Source organism: Equus caballus, chromosome 13 (genome assembly GCF_041296265.1).
Source record: "Equus caballus isolate H_3958 breed thoroughbred chromosome 13, TB-T2T, whole genome shotgun sequence".
In the NCBI taxonomy this organism is placed as follows: domain Eukaryota; kingdom Metazoa; phylum Chordata; class Mammalia; order Perissodactyla; family Equidae; genus Equus; species Equus caballus.
Window position 1 is genome coordinate 1966109 of NC_091696.1, and position 21413 is coordinate 1987521.

General features: G+C 58.2%; 1 protein-coding gene across 1 annotated transcript in view; it reads left to right on the forward strand.

Moving 5' to 3' along the window:
• Positions 1 to 20649, forward strand: part of LOC100059729 (kinesin-like protein KIF19) — a 51133-nt gene extending 30484 nt beyond the window's left edge. Inside the window, exons 13-20 of the mRNA XM_070232569.1 lie at positions 182 to 452; positions 3607 to 3728; positions 5469 to 5587; positions 8984 to 9092; positions 10775 to 11122; positions 12319 to 12472; positions 17519 to 17626; positions 18131 to 20649. Of these exons, the coding sequence (XP_070088670.1) occupies positions 182 to 452; positions 3607 to 3728; positions 5469 to 5587; positions 8984 to 9092; positions 10775 to 11122; positions 12319 to 12472; positions 17519 to 17626; positions 18131 to 18231 (1332 nt within the window). The 3' untranslated portion in view covers positions 18232 to 20649. The remainder of the gene's footprint in view (positions 1 to 181; positions 453 to 3606; positions 3729 to 5468; positions 5588 to 8983; positions 9093 to 10774; positions 11123 to 12318; positions 12473 to 17518; positions 17627 to 18130) is intronic.
• The last annotated feature ends 764 nt before the right edge of the window (positions 20650 to 21413 follow it).

Genomic DNA, 21413 nt, shown 5'->3' on the forward strand with positions numbered 1-21413 from the left:
AGGGCATCAGATACAGACAATAAAGGACGCAGTTAACGTGGGTGACAGCCACACGTCCTCAGAGCCAGTCCCCACCGTGTTTGCGTGAGTGCGACTTGCAAACCCAAGCATGTGAGGACGAGCAGACCTGGGAGCAGAGGGCCCCCGGGCGTCCGCCCTGAACCCCTGGTCTCTCCGCCAGGCCGGGCTGGAGCAGCGGCTGGCCGACGCCAAGAAGAAGGCCTCGCAGATGGAGAAGCTGCTGCCCCAGCAGGTGGTCAGCGAGGACCAGAGGGAGGTGCTGCGGCTTCTGTGCAGGGCGCACGAGCTGGAGGTGGAGAACACAGAGCTGCAGGCCCGTGGCCTGCGCAGCAAGAACCTGCTGTGCCAGAAGGACCTTGTGATCCGACGCTACCAGCAGCACCGGCTGCTCTGCGAGCACATCATCCGGGACCAACGGCAGCTGCTTCAGGGTGAGCCCGCCCCGCCCGCCCCGCCCGGCACCGCTGGCTTTCAACATTGCTGTTTCTGGAGAGAGTAGGCGGAGTACTTGATCAAAAAAAAAACTCAGTCCCAAATGGCAGGCCAGCAGACGCCTGTCTCCCTGCGGTCCCACCCCTGCCCGGCCCACTGCTCCCAGCCGTCTGCACGTCCCCTGTAGATGGTCTGTGCAATGCGTGCGCACATAAACGGAGTTTTTACACTAACAGGAGCGCGCCGTGCACACTGTCCAGTGCTCCCCTTCTCTCGCTTACCTGGATGTCCTGGAAACTGCTTTATAAGAGCACGGCGACCTGCCTCGTCTGCGGAAATGCACTGGGTTTTTTTAACCATCTCTGCAGGGGATGCTTGGGGTGTCTGTTACTACACCCCCTCTTTCCCTCCTGTGCTCTCCGTGGGCGGCGGCTCGGAGGCTGCCTCTCCTTCCTGTCGTCCCTTAGCTCCTGCCTCCGACTTTCTCTTCTTTCTTGACTTCCTATTTTGATAGAATTTGAGATTTAGAGAGAAATTGCAATACTACAGAGAATTCCTCCAGATTCTAAGGATTAACGTTTTTCACTTTTTTTTTTTTTTTTTTTTGAGGAAGATTAGCCCTGAGCTAACATCTGCCGCCAATCCTCCTCTTTTTGCTGAGGAAGACGGGTCCTGAGCTAACATCCGTGCCCATCTTCCTCTACTTTGTATGTGGGACGCCTACCACAGCATGGCCTGCCACGCGGTGCCGTGTCTGCACCCAGGATCCAAACCGGCGAACCCCAGGCCACTGAAGTGGAACGTGCGTGCTTAACTGCTGCCCCACCGGGCTGGCCCCTGTTTTTCACTTTTATTTCACATTTTCTCTCTCTTTCTGTGTTTCTTCCTCCTAAGCCATTTTGGGATGCCCTTAAATACTGTAGGGTATCTTTTCTAAGACAAGGACAGTCTTTTCTATCATCCGGGATATTGACAGGGATGTGGTGTTAATTGACAGGCCTCCTTTGAATCGTGCCTGGTGCCCCCGCAATGTCCCCTGGATGGCCATTGCATTCAGTTGTCACCTCTTGCTTTTTCTGAATTCACTGGTGACCCAAGCAGCTCACTGGGACAACAGGATGGCTGCGTCAAACTGAGATTACCAACGTCATCAGAGGACGTGGAAACTTCCAGAAACCAAGTGCTCTCTTGGGCTTCGTTTAGGATTGGTTGCGGGGTGGGGGAACCCCACACGGTTCCTCTCCCTCCCACCCCGTGGAGTTGCCACAGGGCGTGGAGCAGTTACACAGGCCTCCCCTCGATTTCTTTGTGCGTCTGTAGCAGGTGGTGAGTTCGAGGAGCACACGGTGGGGGACAGGAAAGGAGCTGAGGCTCGTCGTCTGTGCCCGGCTCCTGTTCCCTCCTCCATAATGTGTTCCCTCTGAGCTCATGCCGGGCTCTCTCTTTGTCACCAGATGCGGGGGGAAGAGGAAAGGAATTAACACCTGTTCTTTTACCGTTTCGTTCACTCGCTCAGTCATTTGACAAACCTTTTTGGAACGCAGGTGTTGAGCAATAGGCAGGACCTGTCCTCATGGAGCCACTGGTCTCCTTTGGGGTGGCAGACACAGATAGCTAATCGCAGAATTACGTAATTTCAAACCGGGACGAAAGCCATAAAGGAGACACGCAGAGAGCCCTGGGAACAGAGGATGGGCGCTGGCCCGACCTCGTCCGAGGGGTGGTGATCAGAGAAGGTTCTGGGAAGAGATGACACTCGAGCTGTGACCTGAAGGACGAGGAGGCCTCAACTAGGGAGAGCGGAGCACAGCTGAGGCCTCAGTGCACATGTGTGCGTGTACGTATGCACGCACGAGTGTGCACGTGTCTGTGCGTGTGTCACGTTTGGGGCTGGGAGGAGCTTGGTGTGTTCACACGTCGTCATCATCATCATCATCATTGTATTTTTACGGTGAACACTTATTTAGGCTGAGGAATGAGTTCTCCTTTGGGGAGGCATCTCTCGGGTCCTTTTATAATGGGAACAAGGCACTTTATTTTAAAAAAACTATAGGGCCGGCCCAGTGGCACAGCAGTTAAGTGCGCACGTTCCATTCTGGCAGCCCGGGGTTCGCCAGTTCGGATCCCGGATGCAGACATGGCACCGCTTGGTAAGCCATGCTGTGGCAGGCATCCCACATATAAAGTAGAGGAAGATGGGCACGGATGTGAGCTCAGGGCCAGTCTTCCTCAGCAAAAAGAGGAGGACTGGCAGCAGATGTTAGCTCAGTGCTAATCTTCCTCAAAAAAAAACAAAAACAAAAAACTGTAACTGCATTAAAGAATGTTTTGGAACAGAAAACAGGTAACCTATAACCTACCCCCTTTCTCGTCCCTGCCTGTAAGCGGTGGAATTTTGTCAGAGCTGTAATTATGCCGTCTTTTAACTTCTGACTTCAACTTTGCCGAGGTAAAGTTTACAAGACGTAAAACTCACCGTTTTAACCATTTTAAAGTATAGAACTCAGGGGCATTTAGCTCGCCCGCGGTGCTGTGCAACCGTCACCTCTATCCAGTTCCAAAACATTCCCTCTAGTCGCTAAGAAACCGCGTAGCCGTGAAGCCCTCACTCCCCACCCCTCCCCCGGCCCCTTGGCATCCGCGAATCTGCTTTCTTCTCGGCAGATTTGCCCGTTCCGGACATTTCTTGTAAATGGGATCACTCACTGTGTGGTCTTTTGTGTCTGGCTTCCTCCGCCGTGTTGTAATGTGCGCCAGAACCCCACTCCTTTTCATGGCTGAGTAATATTCCATCGACAGATCGCATTTTGTTTCCCTTTCTCCAGTTGGTGGACACTGGGTTGTTTCCACCCTCTGGCTGCTGTGAACATGGGTGTGCGAGATTTGTTTGAACACCTGTTTTCAATTCTAGGAGTGGTTCTTTACCTTTTAAATTAAATGTTATTTATACTTTCGAATTGTTGATAATATTATTCTACTATTAAAGGCCATATGTGAACATCATAGAAAACTTTTACAATAGGGAGACTTATAAGACAGAAACCTCGCTCTCCAGGAAAAACCTCTTTTATAATTTCAAACTTCCAAGCCAGGATGCTGTCTTTCTAACGAGCGACGGTGCTCCCGCTGACCTCTGCCCCCTGGCCCCCGCAGACGGCGGCATCCCGGAGCCGGAACCACTGGCCCAGCGCTACCGCCTGTACTCCCGCGAGCTGGGCGAGGGCGCGCTGCCCCGCCTGCTGCTGCTGCACTCCGTGCTGGCCAGCTCCCTGCGGGTGAGTCCGACCCGCCACCCGGGCCTGAGCCCCGCCTGTGCGCCAGGCCCCATGGGGGGACCTGCCCCTGAAACGGACGGGGGAGACGGGAACCCCATGAACCAGGCTGCCCAGAGCCGGAAGCCCCCCCAGTGCTGGCCGGGCCGGGGCTCAAGGAGGGCCCTGAAGCCCCGCTGGGTGGCGTCCCTGGGGCGGGTCTGTGTGCGGGTCCCCCGCGTCTGTGACCCTTGGCTGTTGCTGACGATTCCACGTGGGAGACCAGAGGCCGATGGGGAGGAAGCCTGGGCGTGGGGTGCACCTTGTTAACTCGGTGACCCCAGAGAGGCTCCTCTGGGAACCTCAGCACAAGTCTCCCAGCTTTAGTTCTTTCTTCTTGGGCTGTCACTTCTCTGGGGGGCGGGGGACCCTCCAGGCTCCCGCATGAGGACGGCGTCTGGTGCCGCCCTGGAGGAGCAGGCCCGGGGAGGGCTCTGCGTTCATTATTTAGACCAAAGCTGGTGTCACAGCTCCACCTGGGCCCTGGACGAGGCCTGGTGTCTCCCAGCCACAGACCCTCTGCTTTGCCATCTCGGGAGAAGAAAGGAGACACTTCCAGGCTTCGACCAGCATGGCGGGGGGGGCAGGTGCCCAGAGTGTGGCGTGAGGGCGGGGGTCCAGGGATCCGTCTGTGTCTAAACCCACTTCCCCATCCCCAGTAACAGAGGGACCAGGCACCGACACTGTAGCTTTGGAGGTCGTACCATGTGGCTCTGGATTGTTCTCAGCTTCCGCTGCTGCCAGCCGGGACTGGCTCTCCTGGGTCCGCGGGTTCAGCCCCGACTTGGATATCTGGCTTCCCGCTTACAGAATGTCATTGCCACGTGCCCCGCTCTCCCACTCTGCCCGTACACGTGCCTCAGAACAATCCCTTTCCTATAGTCTGTGTCGGGTCCCCAAGACCACGCGCAGGGTTGGTCCGTGAGAAGGACTCACAGAACTCAGAAAAGCTATTGCTCCAAACGGAAACTCTGTCCCCATTAAACACTGACCACTCCTCCCCCTCCTCCTCCCCTGGCGCCCCGCATCCTACCTTCCGTCTCTAAGAATGTGACTCCTCCAGGTCCTCACGTAAGTGGGATCCTACGGGACTTGTCCTTTTGTGACTGGCTTGTTTCCTTCGGCGTGATGTCCTCAAACTTCGTCCGTGTTGTAGCAGGTGTCACAACCTCCTTCCTTTCAAGGCTGGATAACATGGCCTCGTGTGCATGGACCACACTGTGTTGATCCGTTCATCCCTCGGTGGGCACTGGGGTTGCTTCCAGCTCTTGGCGATTGTGATCATGCTGCTGTGAACACGGGTGTGCAAGGATCTGTCTGAGTGGCTGCTTTCGCTTCTTTGGGTACAGACTGAGGAGTGGCATTGCTGGGTCCCCCCCGGGGGGGTCTATGTTTGACGTTTCGAGGACCTGCGGACTTTTGAGGGTGCTCTGACAACAGCGTCTCCTTTGTGCCCTGTTTGTGCCCGAGGGTCCAGGCCGCAGCCTGGCGCTCATCCCTCCACGGGGCCTCCTTTCTGTCTGGGGTGGATGTGCAACGGGAAATGAGCACATGGGCTGGCTCGCCAGCCTCCCTGCTGGGTGGTTTCCCCCGTGTGGTGGCCAGGAGGAAAGGGGACCCTCAGGGACCTCCACTCGACAGTGACACTGCTTGCCTGCGTCCACGGGCCGTGCCGCCTCCCGCAGCTCCTCTCTTTCGTCCCAGGATGGCTCCGTCCTGAGCCTGTCTCCCCCGCCAGAGGAGTCCAGCCGAGAGCAGCCGGACGACAGGAAGGACCTCCCGTGGGGGGCCCAGTTTGAGCCGATGCTGCTGGAGACGGACAGGTAACGCTTCCCCGGGTGCGTACAGAGCCCCCCCCCTTTCCTCCTGTGACGTGCGGCTAACGTCCCCTTCCTCCGGCCTGTTTTAAGAAGGATGAGGATGTCCTAGGAGGTGCCTGCTGCCCGGAGCCATTCTGAGGTTGGGAGTTTGATGCTAAAAGACCCTTTTCACTTTCTCTATATTTTTGTTCCCTGTCAGCCACTTCCTCCCACCCTCGGTGCTTTTTTCCCTTTTTCTCTTCTTTTTACTTTTTGTTTTGCTATTTCCCGTCACCCCAAAACTTAGACCGGTAAGTTGAAAACCCATCAGCTGGTCACCTAGTTTGAATAGTTAACGTTTGGCCAGTTTTTGTCGTCGTCAGCTCGGGCTGCTGTGACAAAACATGCAGGCGGGGCGGCTCCAACACGGCCGTGTATTCTCTCACATTTTAAAGTAAAACAAAGCCTCGTGACCTTTCGCCCTCAGCAAGTTAGAGGGCGCTTCTAAAAATGGGGCGTTTCCCTCCACAACCACAGGCAGCCGTCAGCCCTGACAAAATTAGTGACACCTCCTGAACGTCACCCATCCCTGCCCTTGGTCGGATGCCCCCAGTTCTGCCCCAAATGCCTTTGCAGCTGGTTTGCTCAAACCAGAATGCCGGGAAGGCCCAGACCGTGCGTTTGGCTGTAATGCCCACGTCTAAGCCACGTCCTTCGGGGTAAGGAAGACCCCAGGGCTCCGGCAGAGGAGGGGCGATTCCCCTATTGCGTTCATGCGTGTGTGTGTGCCTGTGCACACGTGCATTTGTGTGCACACGTGTGTTTGCGCGTGTCCGCACACTGTATGTGTTTTGCATGAGTGCGTGTGTGCTTTTGTTTGTGTGTTTTACATGGGTGAGTGTGCGTGTTTGTGTATGTGTGTGCGTGTGTGTGCATAAAAATAAAGTGCCCGCGTGCCCCCTACATCGAGACCAGATGCCCGTCCACGGGCTTCTGGTCGACACCCGTGTGAACCTGGGGCTCGACCCACTGACTGGAGAAGCCAGGCTTCCAGCCCTCCGCCTGGGGCGGCTCGTGGGCAGGCTGTGAGCCAGCCTGGGGCCCTCCACCTTGATCCTCAGGCTGGAGAGGAGGCGGGCTCGGCCTCGCCTCTTCCAGACCCGTACCTGCGGCAGCAGCTCAGGCCGGGGCCAGACCGCAGGCTGAGCCGCCTCGAGCCACGAGCTAGGACGATGCTCCCTGTTCAAGACGGCAGGAGAGGAGCTGAGACCCCCCGGCCGACGGGTTAGGCTGGCGCCACCCACGGCCCAACCTGAGGGGCCCACGCCAGGTTCCCATGGCAACGACAGAGGCCCGCCACAGGCGCCTCAGCAGGCTTGAGTCCCTGGGACCCTGTCCGTGGACGGTTGGCAGGCAGCCTGTAAGCCGGGCCAACCAGGGCCGGAGTCCTGGGTGTGCCAGCCCCCCACCCCTGACCTTGGTCCAGAGAGTGTCTTCTCTGAGCCTCAGGTGCCTCATCTCCAGGTGGGTCAACAGTACCTCCCCCGAGGGCCTGTAAGTGCCTGATGTGCACACAGTAACTAGAGCTGCGGTTATGGTGACAATGCAAATGCAAGGGGCGGAGGAGGGGAGCTGACCCGTCTGCCTCGCTCAAGCAGGACTCTGGTACAGGAGTTGTGCTTCTTTCCCAATTTCTCTCCTAACTTTCCAGTTGCTGTTGGTTCTGAGTCAGTCAGAATGCTTTTGGCTGCAGGTAACAGAATTCCTAAGGAGAGTGATCTAATCGAAACAGATGTGTATTGCCTGATGAGAATTTGGGAGGTGGGTGGACCTGGGGTGTTTAATTCAGTGACTCGGTGATGCCCAGGAGGCCCTAGGCGTTCCCCATCTCTCTGTTCTGCTGGCCCTGGCATGTAAATAATGTCTCCTCTTCTGGTCAAAAAGGCTGCCACAGCTCCGTAGATCACACCTTCATATAACCACATCTAAAAGAGGAAGGGAGAGGCTGGAGTTTCTTTCTCATCTGGGAGAAAAATCCTTTCCAGAAGCTCCCCGAGTAGATGTGTCCTGACAACTCATTGGATGAAACTCGATCACGTGCTCACTCCTGGGCCGGTTCCCTAGGAAGAAGGGCAAAGAGGACCATGACAGGCTTGGGCCCACTGTGACCCATTTCCCGGGGCCAGACACACTGTCACACCAGACATCACTGGGGCTTGTTATCGAGGGAGACGGGCACTGGCTGCTGGGTGGGCAAACACCAGTGTCTGCCAGACCTCACGACCTACTCACTAAGCACCTACTGTGTGCCAGGCACTGAAACGTGAGCAAGATGGACACCGTCCCCGTCCTCAAAGGGCCATCCCTGTGGGTGCGAGGGGCAGGTGAGGCGAGGGTGAAGATTGCTCCCTGACCCCCAGGGAGGTTCTCCTGTCGCAGCCACCTCTCCTCCCTCCACGTGGGCTGGCTGGGGCCTTCCACCTGCTGTGGCGCATTTGCGGAGGGCCGCGCTCTGGGCGCGTGCACGATCTCATTGCACACGTGCACACAGGCTCGGAGTGGCCCGGGGTTCACCGAGAGGCTCGCCGTGAGCACGTGTCTCCAGTCCCTGCTCCTGGCCGCGGTGTTGCGCTGCCCTGTGCTCACCGGTGGTGCCCAGGGGCCTTGCCAGCCCATGCGGCCTCAACGCGCCACCATCAGCAAGCTCCTAACAGCCTTCGCTGTCAGAAGTCCCTTCCCCATCCAACGGCCAAAGTCGTCCACACATGGTCCTGTTCAAACTCATGTGGCTCTGCCCTGTCCTCCTCTCCTTGCTGTGCCTTGAATGCCCCAAGCTGGTCCCTGCCCCAGGGCCTTTGCCCGTGCTGTGCCCCCTGTCTGGAATATTCTCCCTGCAGCACTTGGCATGGCTCTCATTCTCGTTGTCTGGGTCTCGGCTTACGTGTTCCCTCCTGTTCTGTTTCCACCCCTGCTGACTGGGGGTACTGCCGTCCAGTTCTCGCACTGACCACCCAGCGTTGACATTAGGTCTCACCCGTTCCGGGCTCCCTTCTCCACAGGACCGTCCCCACAGCAGATGCCGCCTGCCGGTGGAGTCCCCAGGCCACCTGCACGTCTGTCTGTCTGGGTTCCCACAACCCCCTCGGGTTTGGTAATTCCCTAGAATGACCCATAGAACTGCGAACCACGCACGCCCGGCTCCGGGTGCGTCCCGCCTGGGCAGGTGACCGCGTGAGGACCAGGGTGGGTCAGGTGCAGGAGGTGGTGGTGAATGAGCCTCGCGTGGCCCCAAACCACTCGCCCGGACCCCGTGTGTAGCCGCAGGGACCGGGGGCTCCGGCTCTGGTTCGCTCCGGCCTGCAACGAAGGGCTGTGGGCCTGGCGGCCGACTCTGCTCACGCCTCTGTGTTTCATCCGCAGCGACGGGTCCAAGTCATCGAAAGCCACGCCGTCGAAAAAGCCGGGAAAGCAAGACTCCCTTCTCCCTCCGTCTTCTCTCCGCGTCCTGCTAACGCCTCCAGTCCACGAGGTCGGTGTGCACGGCGTTAACCAGGGCCCTGGGGAGGCCACCCTTCCCCAGCAGGGTCACTGGGGCCCCGTCAGAGCTGCGCCAGGCCAGGGTCGAGTCAGGGAGAAGCTTCTGGAAGGAGGACTCTCCTTAGGCAGCCATCACAAGGGTAGTGACCACCCCCTGAGCCTGGCGCTGACCGATGTGTTTCAGTTGCCGAGTCAATGTCCTGGGGCTGCCGCCCAAAGCACACAGACGTTTGTCCCCTCCCAGCTCTGGAGGCCAGCAGCGTGGGATCCAGGGGTCGCAGGGCCCGCTCCCCTAAAAGGCTCCAGGGGAGGCTCGGTCCTGCCTCTTCCAGCACCTGGCATTCCTTGGCTGGTGGCTGCGTCCTCAATCTCTGCCTCTGTCTTCTCACGGCCTCCTCGTCTCTGCATCTCTCTGTTCTCTTCGTGTAAGGACACTAGTCCTGGGGTTTAGGGCCACCCTCAGCCCAGGATGCTCTCGTCTCGAGATCCGTAACTCAGTCACATCTGCAAAGACCCTCTTTCCAAGGAAGTTCCCGCTCTGAGGTCCTGGGTGGACGTGGCTTGGAGGGCGCCGTCCCCCTAGAGACACTCGCCAGCCACGTGAGGCCGGGGTGCTATGCCCTTGGGTCACAGACAAGGAGACTTAGAGAGGCCAGCGGCCGCTCTGTGAGCACTGGCTCCTCGTGGCTCAGCTGTGGGTGGGGGTGACCATGTCCCCCTGTGGGCTTAAATGAGTGAAGGACTTAGAAAGCGCTGTGCGGGCTCCTGTGACCTCCCAGGGTCCCCTCCTCCAGGGTGTGGGTGTTTTCCAGGCTCAGTTTCATCTAACGGCTGACAGCTTGGGCTCAGGAATCAGCCAGGCCTGGGTTCAGATCCCCGCTCTGCCCTTCGCTAGCTGTGTAACCTTGGGAAAGTTGCTTCACGTCTCTGAGCCTCTGTTTCTCCACTTGTAAAATGGTGGATCCAGGAACCTCAGGGCTGTGCGAGATTCAAGGAAACAAGGTCCAAAGGAGGAGGCCAGTCCTTCCTCTGGAGGAACCTCAGAGGGGCCCTTTCTCCTCCCCCTGAGATACTCCACGGCATCCTCTTCTCATTCCCGGACTTACTCAGTCTCCAACCTGAACTCCCGTGTCCCCTCCACTTCCTTCTATCCCTCTGTGGCGCCATCACAGTCTCTCTCCTGGCCGGGTGGCGGGAAACCCAATGGCAGATGTCAGAATCTCTGGCAGACAGGTGGGCTCGGGGAAGGAGGCAGCTGGGAGCCCGCACAGCTGGTAGTTTTGGTCCTTTCTCGTGAACCGTTATTCAGAGGCTGTTAGTACTCAGTACTACTCGTAACGGTAGAAGGAGTGGTTTCTGGATGCTTCTGGCCGCCTGCGTCGGGTCTCTGTGCCCCCTGCCCTTGCCGAGTGCTGGCGAGTTAGGGTCCTGCAGGAGAAGCCCCCGTCAGCAACGCTGGGAGCAGCCCTTGGGCGGGGCGACCTGAGGTCTGAGGGCGTCCAGGCCGGCCGGACTCCATCACACACCCTCCTTGGCCCTTGTTCCACCCCAAACGGTCTTCCCCTAAATCGACTACTTGCCTGGAGTCGCTGTCTCCGAGTCTGCTCCTGGGGGCCCAGCCGGGGGGCCGTGGGGACAGCCGGTGACGCCCGGCCGCCCTGCTGTCTCCTGCAGAAGCCAGGCTCCCTGCGCGCGGAGAGGGTGGCGCCCAGCCTGCGCTCCCCGGGAGGCCCGGAGCCGGGATCCCCACGGACAGCGGAGGCCCCGCTCAGCGCTCGGGCACTCAAGGAGATGGCCGCCAGCACCAAGAGCATCGCCCGCATCGCGGCCACCCGGCGCTCCCGGGCGCAGGACCGCGAGGCCGGCAGTGGCCGCTCCTCCCGCCACCTTCCGGAGGAGGTGGCCCGGGGCCCCAGCCCGGCGGACAGGAGGTGGCCTCACGCCAGCCTGTGCAGGGACCACTCCGGGGAGAGGAAGGCCAGGAGCCAGCGGTCGCCCTCTGTCACGTGGAGCGTGCAGCCGGTGGGTGGACACTGCCCGGCGCTCGGGTCCCAGGGGTCAGGGATGGACCTCTCAGAGTCACGGGGGGCGCAGGGGCCCTGACGCCTGGGGGATGGAAGCAGAAACCGGAGCCCCCACATCCCTGTTTCCATCTCCCCCTCCTTCAGATCCGAAGCCACATGTGCACGTGTTTTACGCAGCTAGAATCCCCTGGAAATCTAGCTTTGTGCCCTGGATTTTTTCTTTAACATTATTCCATAAATTTTCATGCATCTACATAGCATTTGTATTTTAACCTAAAAAAAGGACCTGCCTCGGTTCTGAAACACAGCGCAGGCGAGCTGCGAAGCGTGAACCACTGGGAGACGGTCCTTGGCCGCGGTGTCCACACAGGCCGGCCGCGGGCCCTCCGACGACACCCGCCACACGCCATCCCGTTCCGTGGCCGCTCTGTGGTTTTCGGTTCCCCTTTAAACGGCCACTCGGCCTGTCTTTCATTTTAGCCTGTTACGCAGAATGCTTCAGGGTTCCCCTGTGAAGGGTATTTTTCATTTCTAATTCCTTTCTTGGGATGTCGGACAATGAAAAGTGGGAGAGTCCCAGCGAAGTAGGATTAGGCAAAAATGAGAGCGTCTTCACAGCGTCAGAGGGAGAGGTTCATTGTAAGGAACTGGCCCGTGCAATCATGGAGGCCGACAAATCCCAGATCAGCAGTCGGACAGCTGGAGTCCCAGGAGAGCCGATGTTTCGGTTCAAGTCCAAATGCAGGAAAACGCCAACGTCCCGGCTCAAGGCAGTCAGGCAGGAGGAGTCTCTGTTACTCCCAGGAGTCTTTTGTGCTCTTCAGGCCTTCAACTGATTGGGTGAGGCCCACCCCGATAGGGAGGGCCATCTGCTTTGCTCAGGCAAACGTTAACCATCACAGGGGGTTTAGATGAGAACCCCCTCCATGGGGGTGGGGGAGTTGAGCAGGGAAAATGGGAGGGACAAACAGCCAGGAGAGCATCGTTCCCGCATTCATTCATTCTTCCCTGGGGGTTGAAGGAGAATGTGAGTAGTGATTCTGTCCTTTGAGTTCACTGAGGCACCCCGCGTGTGTAGAGCAGTCTGGCACACAGTAGGCGCTTAATCAGTGCATGGCTTCAGCTCAGAATGACCTTGACGCTTCATTCCTCCCCACCTGCTCCCCTCTCCTGCTGTGTGATTTCTCCCTGCAGGCGATGGAGAAGCTTCAGCCCCCATCCATGGACCATTCGGCTGAGAGCCGGCCGCCCCCTGTGCTCCCTCAGCTGTCCAAGTCATCGGGAAAGAGCTTTTTCCCTGCTGTCCCAGCGGCCTCCAAGATAAAGCCCAGCCTCAGTTTCCATGCAGGTACAGGATCAAAAAAAAGAAAACAGTGTGTCAGGGTTTTTTCTGTATCTTGAGACTCTTCCCCTCCTCTCAAATGTAAATCTTTGGAAAGTGTGGCCCTTTGGGCTGTTATCAGTTGTCTGCTCCTTGGTGTGAATGAGTTTCAGGCGTTAGGGGCAGTGAGTGGGCGAAGGCCTCCAGCTTCATCAAAAGAAATATTTACAGAGGCATCAATTTTGTTTCTGGCCCGCCTGACACCCTAGTAGAGTTTAAAATAATGATTAAAATTGTGCATGTATGACGGGCTGCCGTTATTCAGTCTGTACCCTTGACCCCTACGGCTTCTTTCAGGATACGGTTTGAATCCTGGCTCCTGTGCTGGCTGTCGTTACAAAAATAGTATATGCTCATTGTGCAAACTTGGGAATATCGAGAAAATTATAAATCAGAAAAAAACCACTTGTACACCCCACCACCCAGACACGATAAGACGACTTCCTCACCGTGGGTGGACAGTGACGGGAGCGTCTCTCCCGTATTCTAGGATATTGGGGTTGTTTCCGGTTTGTCACAAGAGCAGACGGGTGGACGTCAGTGTTTAGAAAGGCGCGTGGCAGTCTGACGGCCCCGCAGCTTGTGACCCGTGGCCTGCATTCCGTCTTTCTCACAATGTGCATTTAGCCCTTCCAGTGGCTCACTGTCGTTATATTTACAAAAGCAGCCGTCCAGCAGAGCGCGGTGAAGACAGACCGGCACAGACCGGCGAGCCCGACCTCTCCAGGGGTGGTCAAGACGGCCTGTGTCGCTGTTTCCGCCACAGCAGCTCACGTTTATTTAGCACTTACTCTGTGCTGGCGCCTCCCGGTGTCAGGCCGTTTGTCCTCATGCTCATGCTGGGAGGGGAGGAACGACTGTTATCCCCACGGTACAGAGGAGTAAATGGAGGCACAGAGACCTTAAGGGACTTGCCCAAGGTGGCACATCTGGGAGGGGCAGAGCCGGGATTCAAAGCCAGGTAGGCTGGCTCTGACCCCCACCTCCAGACGTCCTTTCGTGTCCTGTTTGATTAGAGTTGCGTCTTCAGGGTCATCTTTAGGGCTCTCGGCATACGCTTCAACGATGGTGGAAGCAGCGGACACTCCCACGCTCTGTCTTGCTGGTGGGCGTGCACCTTCGCACAACCGGACTCACATGCACGCTTTCAAAGGCTTTTCGGGAACCTTTGATCTTGAGGACAAAGTTGAGATCTATCTGTGACTCCTCAGTTGGGCCACTGTCCTTGCTGGGAACGACACAGGCCTCCAGGAACGCTCAAGAAACTCAAAGCGCTTAAAAAAAAAAAACCACTGAAAGTGTCCTGCATCCTTATGGGATTTGCAGCCTTCCAAAAATTTTCTTTATTTTTTTTTTTCTGTTTGCATGTTCATAAAACAATAAAAAATCACAGCGAACGCAGAGCAGGTAGGAGTGGGGACTTCAAGAGCCAGGGGCCGGGGTGGCTGTCAGCCGCTCTCCTCCAGCCAGCCTCACGTCCTGCACTTGGAGGAGGGACCGTAGATAACAGGCATGGTGGCCACAGCAAGGCTCCACCGGAAGGTTCCAGCCTCCTCCGATACCCCCAGGCCAACCCCAGCTGCCGAGGCTGCTGTCTGCGCCGTCTACAGACGCGCCCCTTGGAACGTGTTTGTGTAGACGGTTGAAGGAGCAGAGCGAGCAGCAGTGGCCTCCTGCGGAGCGGTCCCCCGGCTCCAACAGCCATCGACGCTCTGCCGATTTTGTTTCTGCGCATTTCCTCTGTTTGTTTGTTATTTTCTTTCCCGGAGGCATTTCAAGAAATTCCCAGGTTGTGTCATTTCGCCCGTAAATATTTCAAGAGTGCTCTCGAACCGATGACAGAGTCTTACAGGTCGTAGTTAGAAGAATTAGGAGCAACTCCCTGAGATCATCTAATGCCCAGTCTGTGAACATAAGAAATCAGCCTTTTTCAGATAAAATGAGAGGACGGTAACTGGCGCTCTCGCTTGGCAAGAAAGAGGCACAGTGGAGCCGGGCTGAGCCCCCTTCGTGGACTCTGAGAAAAGGCTGGACCCTCTCTCCCAGCTGTGTCCACAGAGAGTCCCCGTGGGGGCAGAGGTTCTCTCCCCCACAACTGTGTGTTCCTGTGGCGGAAAAGTCAGAGCGATTAGAGTCGACGGTCCTTCAGGATCTGTAGCCCAGCTGGTTCAGATGGGGAAACTGAGGCCCGGAGAATGGAGGCGACGTCTCCAGGATCACATTGCACATTGATGGCACAGCCGGGACGGGCGCCCCCCGGTCCCTCCCACTGTGCCTGGCTGCCTCGTCTTGGAGCAAGAACATTTGTCCTGGGCAGGTGTCCACTGAGGCCTCCAGGTACCCCATTCTCCAGCCGCGGCCCTGCAGGTCTGAGCTGCAAACCGACCTGCCCAGGGAGCCCGGGGGTCACGCCCTCACGATGCTGGCTGAGGCCCCGGCTCCCCGGGGGAGGCTCCCTGGGCCGAGAGCCCCCGGGAGTTGCAATGAGATTGCTTGTTTGCGGTTTAGGGCAGCGGTGTTGCCGGTCCCGCATCCGTGTCCTGATGTGTATCGCCTCCGAGTGCGCGGTTCTGAGCCGCGGCCCTGGGTGCATCTGGGGGGGCGCAGAGCAGCATCACTTACGAGGCCAGTGGGTGCCAGGAAGGAGCAGAGTCGTTTATCATCCATCGCAACCCTATCCAATGGGTGCCCGGTTCGCAGAATGATAAACAGGGAGCAGAGAGGCGGAAGGAGCTCGCTGGGGCCACACGCAAACCTCCTGGGTCTCCGCAGGTGTTCCCGTCGTGGGGCCAGGCTTGAGACAGGCCTCCCTCACGCTGTCCTACCTCATGTCAGGAGAGCGCAACCCGTTCCGAAACCCTCCTCAAAAGTGATCGAATTCCCCTAAACGGGGAGCTCTTCCCCCGCTTCGTTAACACCCGGAGCCGCGTACAATGTTCCTGCCGAGAGCAGAGGTGGCAAACTGGCCGTTCGCACGCCAAACCCAGCCCCGAGCTTGGACGAGTCCGGTTGATCAGCACCACGTTTCAAAGCAGCGCGCGAAGTCAGATCGCACATAGGACACGAAAGTCCAGCTTCTCGTACAGGAGGAGGGTCTGGAGACGGGGCTCCCTCCCTCCCCGCCCGCAGAGCCTGGCTGGGCTGTCAGCTTTGCTCGGTGAGGTCTCCCTGCAACCCTAGCAGGTGGCCTGGCCGGAGGGACCGCACGTTGGACTTATGTCCTTGTGCATCGTCTTCCGTCCCTGCCGGTCTGTGGGCTCCGTGAGCTCAGGGATGTCAGTCTTCTTCGCTGCTGTGCGCCCAGGGCTCCCAGTGGTGCCTGCATGGGGTGGATGCTCCAGAAGTGACATCGAATGGACGGATGGACAAGTGCATGAATGGCCTCCCTGTCGCTGAGCCAAGGGTTCTGATGCTGTGAGCGTCGGGCGTGCTGTGTCTCCAGGCCTCCTTCCCTCAGCTGAGTTTCCTGCCTGGACCTTGTGTGCGTCTGCCTTTGCTGGCCCTGGAGTCCTTCAATTCCAACCCTCACCTTCGTTTAAAATTGAAGTAAAATTCACGTAACCACACTCACCTCTTAAGCGTGCAACACGTGGCATTTAATACATTTACCCTCTTGTGTACCCGCCACTGCTATCTAGTTCCAGAACGTTGCGTCGACCCAAAAGGAAACCCTGAACCCGTTAAGCAATACTCCATCACCTCTCCCCCGGCCCCTGGCAGTCGCGAATCGACGTCTGGTGTCTCTGGGTTCCCCGCTGCCGGCCATTTCCCGTGAATGGACTTGTACGACATGTGGCTTTGGGGTGTGGCTCTTTGAGGCAGCATCACGTTTCCAGGGTTCATTGAGGCTGGAGCAGGTGTTGGCGCTTCCTTCCCTTTGGTGGCTGAACAACACCCCATCGCATGGCCGCCCCGTGTTCGGTGTGTCCCTGCATCTGTCGGTGGACGTCTCGGTTGTGTCCACTCTCGGCTGCTGTGAATGTCTGCAGACAGGTTTCTGTTTAACTAGCTGTCTCCTTCTTTGCGATGTATACCCAAGAGGGGGATGGCTGCATCACGAAGTGGCTCTTGTCTACCCTTTCGGAAAACTGCCAAACTCTCTCCCGCGGTGGCCGCACCAGTTCCCCGTCCCGCCAGTGCTGTGCGAGGCTCCTGTCCTCGCTGACGCTTGCTGGTCTCTGCAACCCTCTCATTTGAAAGACAAGGAAACTGAGGCTCCGGGAGGGGGAGGGCCCTGCCGGGGGCCAGGTGAGGAGTTGGCTGCAGACGTGGCACCGAAGCCCGGGCCTCACCTCTGCGTCCGGCCACTGATTCATGAGACTTTATGGAGCCCCTGGGAAGGTCGAGCTCTCGGCCAGGCCCTTGGGAGATGGCGGGACACGAAATGGGGCCCTTCCCCTTGGGGAGCAGACGTTGAATTCGGGGAGCCGGATGGATCCGCATGAGACGTGTCGGGCAGTGACAGGTGTTGGGAAGAGAACAAAGCAGGCGAAGAGGACAGAGTGTAGGAGGTGTCTGAGGACAGCGGGTCTGAAGCCTAGGCGGTCAGGGGCCTCCCTGTGGGTGACCTGAGGAGGTGGGACCCCAACCCGTCTCTAGGGGAGAACCCACTTCTCTCCCCTCCCCCTGCGTCCTTTTCCGTTGGATGATGTTTCTGATTAAACTCTGTTCAATAAACCCAGAAAGGCCTCTTCATTGCCAGGTAACGGCCAGCTAAGGGCGCTGAGGGAACAGCACAGAGAAGGAGAGGAAGAGCACGGTCGCAGGGGGAGGGAAAAGGGACTAAAGCCAGAGGAGAGAGAAAGTTCCGGAAAGGACAGAGAGCAGGAATTCGCGTAAAAATAATCCTCTGACACGGCTGTGGGGAGGACACAGGAGGCAACCTCAGTGAAGGGCCAGCACGGAGTGGGCACTCAGAGCATCACGGCTGTTACTCATTATTTCGTTTTATTCCCAGGACTCTCTGGCTGGTCCCTGAAAGTAATATTCTCTTCTCTGCGGTTCACGGTTTAGATGACAACACGCTCCACGTGCCGGAGGTCAACTTCACCTTCCCCAGCGCCGTGTGGCAGAGCAGCAGCAGCCCCAGCAGGGTGCCCCTCCTGCCGCGGGACATCCGAGGTCAGTGCCGGCCTGTGCCCTCCGGGTGCCATCGCGTAGCTCCGCTCCAGGGGCGTCCAGGATTCTCATGCTCCGTGGGGAGAAGTCAGGGAGTGACAGGAGGACACGAACCTCAGACGTGACCCCTCACCAAGCACCCTCATCTGTCAGGAGTGGCAGCAGGACACGCACGGCCTGTTTCGACAGCATGTGTCTGAATGTGGGGCATGGGAGATGGCGTGCAGGGATCCCCGGTCCTCACTGCGTGCGTCCTCCACAGTGGAGAAAGTGGCTGAGGGAGTCCCGCGGGCAGGCCTGGTGTTGCTACAGGAGCAGAGGCCGAGATGCACTCGGAAGTGAGGGCCCCAGTTTGGTGGCAAAGTCCCACGGGGCCCAGAAGGTGGCCCGGGGCCCAGGCAGGGCTGGGGCATCCGCACTGGGCAGGACCTCACCGTGACCCCTGCTGGGACTCCGGCTTCCCTGGGGTGGCCTTGAGCACCGACTGAAGCGTCCCCACCCCTCCAGGGTCTACAGACAGCGGAGGCCACCACCACAGCCCGCAGTCCCCCAGCAACGTCCGCAGGCACCGCAGCGGCAGCGCCAAGAGGTCAAGAAGACCCAAGTGACGATGGCGGCGGGCAGAGCGGGAGGCGGCAGGGGACCCGCGCACGGGCTCTCTGCCCCGGAGCTGGAGTGGACAGATGCCGGCCCTGGCAGGGCCCCTCTGGGGGCGGCCCGCCCCAGCCTCCCACAGCCCTTTGTCCCGGTGGCACCTCCCCCCCACCTTCAGAGGCAGGCTGTCCGTGAAGTGACACAGCCTTCCCAGGACCCCTCCCTGGGTGCCAGGGCCTTTTCCGGGGCCTTCCCGCCCAGGACCACTGCACACGGCGTGTTCTGCTCCGGGAGAGTGCGCTCTGTGTGTTAGGACGCCAGGCCATCCCCCTCCAGGTCAGGCTCAGGCTGCAAACCACAGGGGACACCCGAGTGGCCACCAGCATCGTGTATTAGCCGGGATTCTCCAGAGAAACAGAACCAATGGGGGTGTGTGCGTGTGTGTGTGTGCACGTGCGTGTACACAAAAGAGAGAGAGGTCAAGGCTTCCTTTAAGGAGTGGCTCATGTGACTGCAGGGCTGGCCCGTCTGAAGCCCGCAGGGCGGCCTGGAGACCCGAGGAAGAGCTGCGGCCACAGCCTCGAGTCTGGGGGAAGACTTCCCTCTTCCTCGGGGGTCTCAGTCTTTTTTTCTTCAACTTGATGCAGGCTCGGTGAGCCGAGGAGTTGAAGGAAAGATTTCTTGGACTCTCAAGGTCTGGCAGTAGTGCTGTTTTATTTAGAGAATAGTGTGGAATAGCATGGGGACAGGACCCACGGGCAGTCAGGCTGCTGCATGGGGACAGGACCCACGGGCAGTCAGAGCTGCTGCTGCCGCTTCTGCTGCCAACATGGGTGGAAAGTAAGGCTAAATTGAAGGCATAGGTATGTGAGCCATCTCTTTACAAGACAAAGGAAAGAACACGTAAAAAAGTTAAAATGGTATCAGTGCAGGTGCGGTCCGGCCATTGGGTGGTCCCACAACTTTTAGATGAGAATCAAATCGGATTAAGTAAAGGCCAGAAGCCACCACCCTAAATCAGTTACATGAGGTTGCCAGACAGTAACCAACTTAAGTTCTTGCCTTTGGCATTGACTAAGAGCTTCCAGAGACAAGGTCTTCTCCCTTCTTCCTGGCACAGAGAGGGAGGCAGCCCCACAGACGGAGGTTTCCCCTACAAATGTAAATGCCTCCCAACAAAGGGCGAGCAAACTCAGCTCCTCGGAGCCTGCTTCTCATCTGCAGTTTTAAAATTAACCAGCCTAAAATCCTCATCAAACTGATAGGGTGAGGCCCACCCACATTCTGGAGAGTGGTCTGCTTGAGTCAGCCTACCTCCCGATTTCCATGTTAATCTCATCTGAAACATACCTTCACAGCAGCGTCCAGACCGGTGTCTGACCACACCTCTGGGTACCGTGGCCTGGCCAAGCTGATGCATAAAATTAACCCCCACGCTCCCCAGGCCTTGGCCAGCCTGCAGAGTGGCGCTGGTCACCTCCCCACGTGCACACAGGCTCCCGGACAAGCCGGGTGTCGGGGAAAGACAAGAACAGTCTCCCATTCCTATGCGGGAACCTCCCCACCCCCCACTGCGTCCTGACCTCCCTCTCAGCACCCTGAGGGCACGGAGAGGGGAAGCTGCCAACTGTCGGGAATGAGACGGAAACGTGAGGGGACGTGCGTCCAGCCCCAGAAACCCAAAACCCAAAGTCAGGGTTCCGATTGCCTTAGGATCGCACAGCTTCACTCAGTTTCCCTCAAGAGAGGAAAACGAGAACATCCCCGGGCACCGGCCCCTGGGAGCTGGGGCGTCAGCTCGCCTGGCTGTGCCTTCGGCCCTCGCCGTGGGGACCGGAGCCCCCTCCCTCGTGGCGGGCCCAGGGCGGGAACAGACGAGCTCTGTGGACTTGGGGGTTGGGCTGTGGCACGTCGGGGCCGGAGGTGGCGGGGGTGTCGTGGTCTTGCCCGTGGGTGGGAGGCGGTCGTCCTGGAACGTGCATGTCTGGCACGTGGCCGGCTGCCCGTAAGTGCCGTGCAAACTGTCCAGACAGATGAGGTGGCCCGACCTCCCATCGCTGGAACACCTGCCATAGAGGAAGCAGTGCTGAGCTGCGTCGAAACCGGGTTGTCCCTTCTGGGGCTTCTTGAGGAGGGTGAGGAGGTGGGGAGGTGGGTCCCACGGATCTCGGGGAGTCTGCTGCCAGCTGTGCTGCAGACCTGCCGTGGGCACAGACCGACACCCATTTCCCTCGCCTGGAGGGAAGTGCCGAGCCAGGGTGGAGTGGGTGGAGTGGGAGGACTTCTGCTTTCCGGCCCCGGCCCCAGATCCCGGGTGGGGCAGAAATGGCTGGTTGCCCCCAATATCTGCTCTCTCTCTTCCATGAGAATAGAACCTCCCATTTTTAGCTGGCCACATGGCTCCCCAAATAAAGACTGTATTTCCCAGCCTCCTTTGCAGCTGCGTATGGCCGTGTTGCAAAGTTCCGACCAATGGGATATAAGCCAGAAGCAGCCGCTTCCAGGAATCTTTATCGTACAGGACCATCAGCATGTTCCTCGTGCCTCTTTTCTTCTCCACTTCCTCAGTCCTGCTGCCTGGAGTTTGAATGTGATGGCTGGAACTCTAGCTGCCATCTTGGGGCCATGAGGGCAAAGGCCATGCTTTAGGGAGGAAGGAGGGGGGAGCCGGAAGGAGCTTGGGTCTGCAAGGAGCAGAGATGCCTCAGCACTGTTAGCTCCCACCTCCGGACTTCAATGTGAAAGAGAAAGAAATGTCTCCCCGAAGACACTGTGGTTTGGTGAACCTCATCCTGGCTGATACACCAGGGGGACCCAGGCAGTCGGCAAGTCATGGCTGGAGAAGTCTCTGGTACATTTGTGGAGTGACAGCAGGGGAGTAGAAATGGCAGCATGGGGGGACAAGGCACGGGGGTCAGGTATGGTCCCTGAGTTGTTCCTGGGGTGGTGTGAAAGTACAGCAGAAACTTCTGGTCTTCCTACACCCCGTCTTGAGTCAGGTCCAAAAGTTGGCCAAGAAAGAGCTGGTGGATCTCAGGGGTGGGGGGGCTCCACCGTGAGGCTGTGGAGTGGCCCATGTGTCGGAAAATAAGCTAAGGAGGCACTTACCTCCTAAGGGGTCCCAGCCTCATTGGGGGGTGTATTGGTCTGAGTTCCCACAAAACAGAACCAACAGGATGTATATATATGGAAAAGG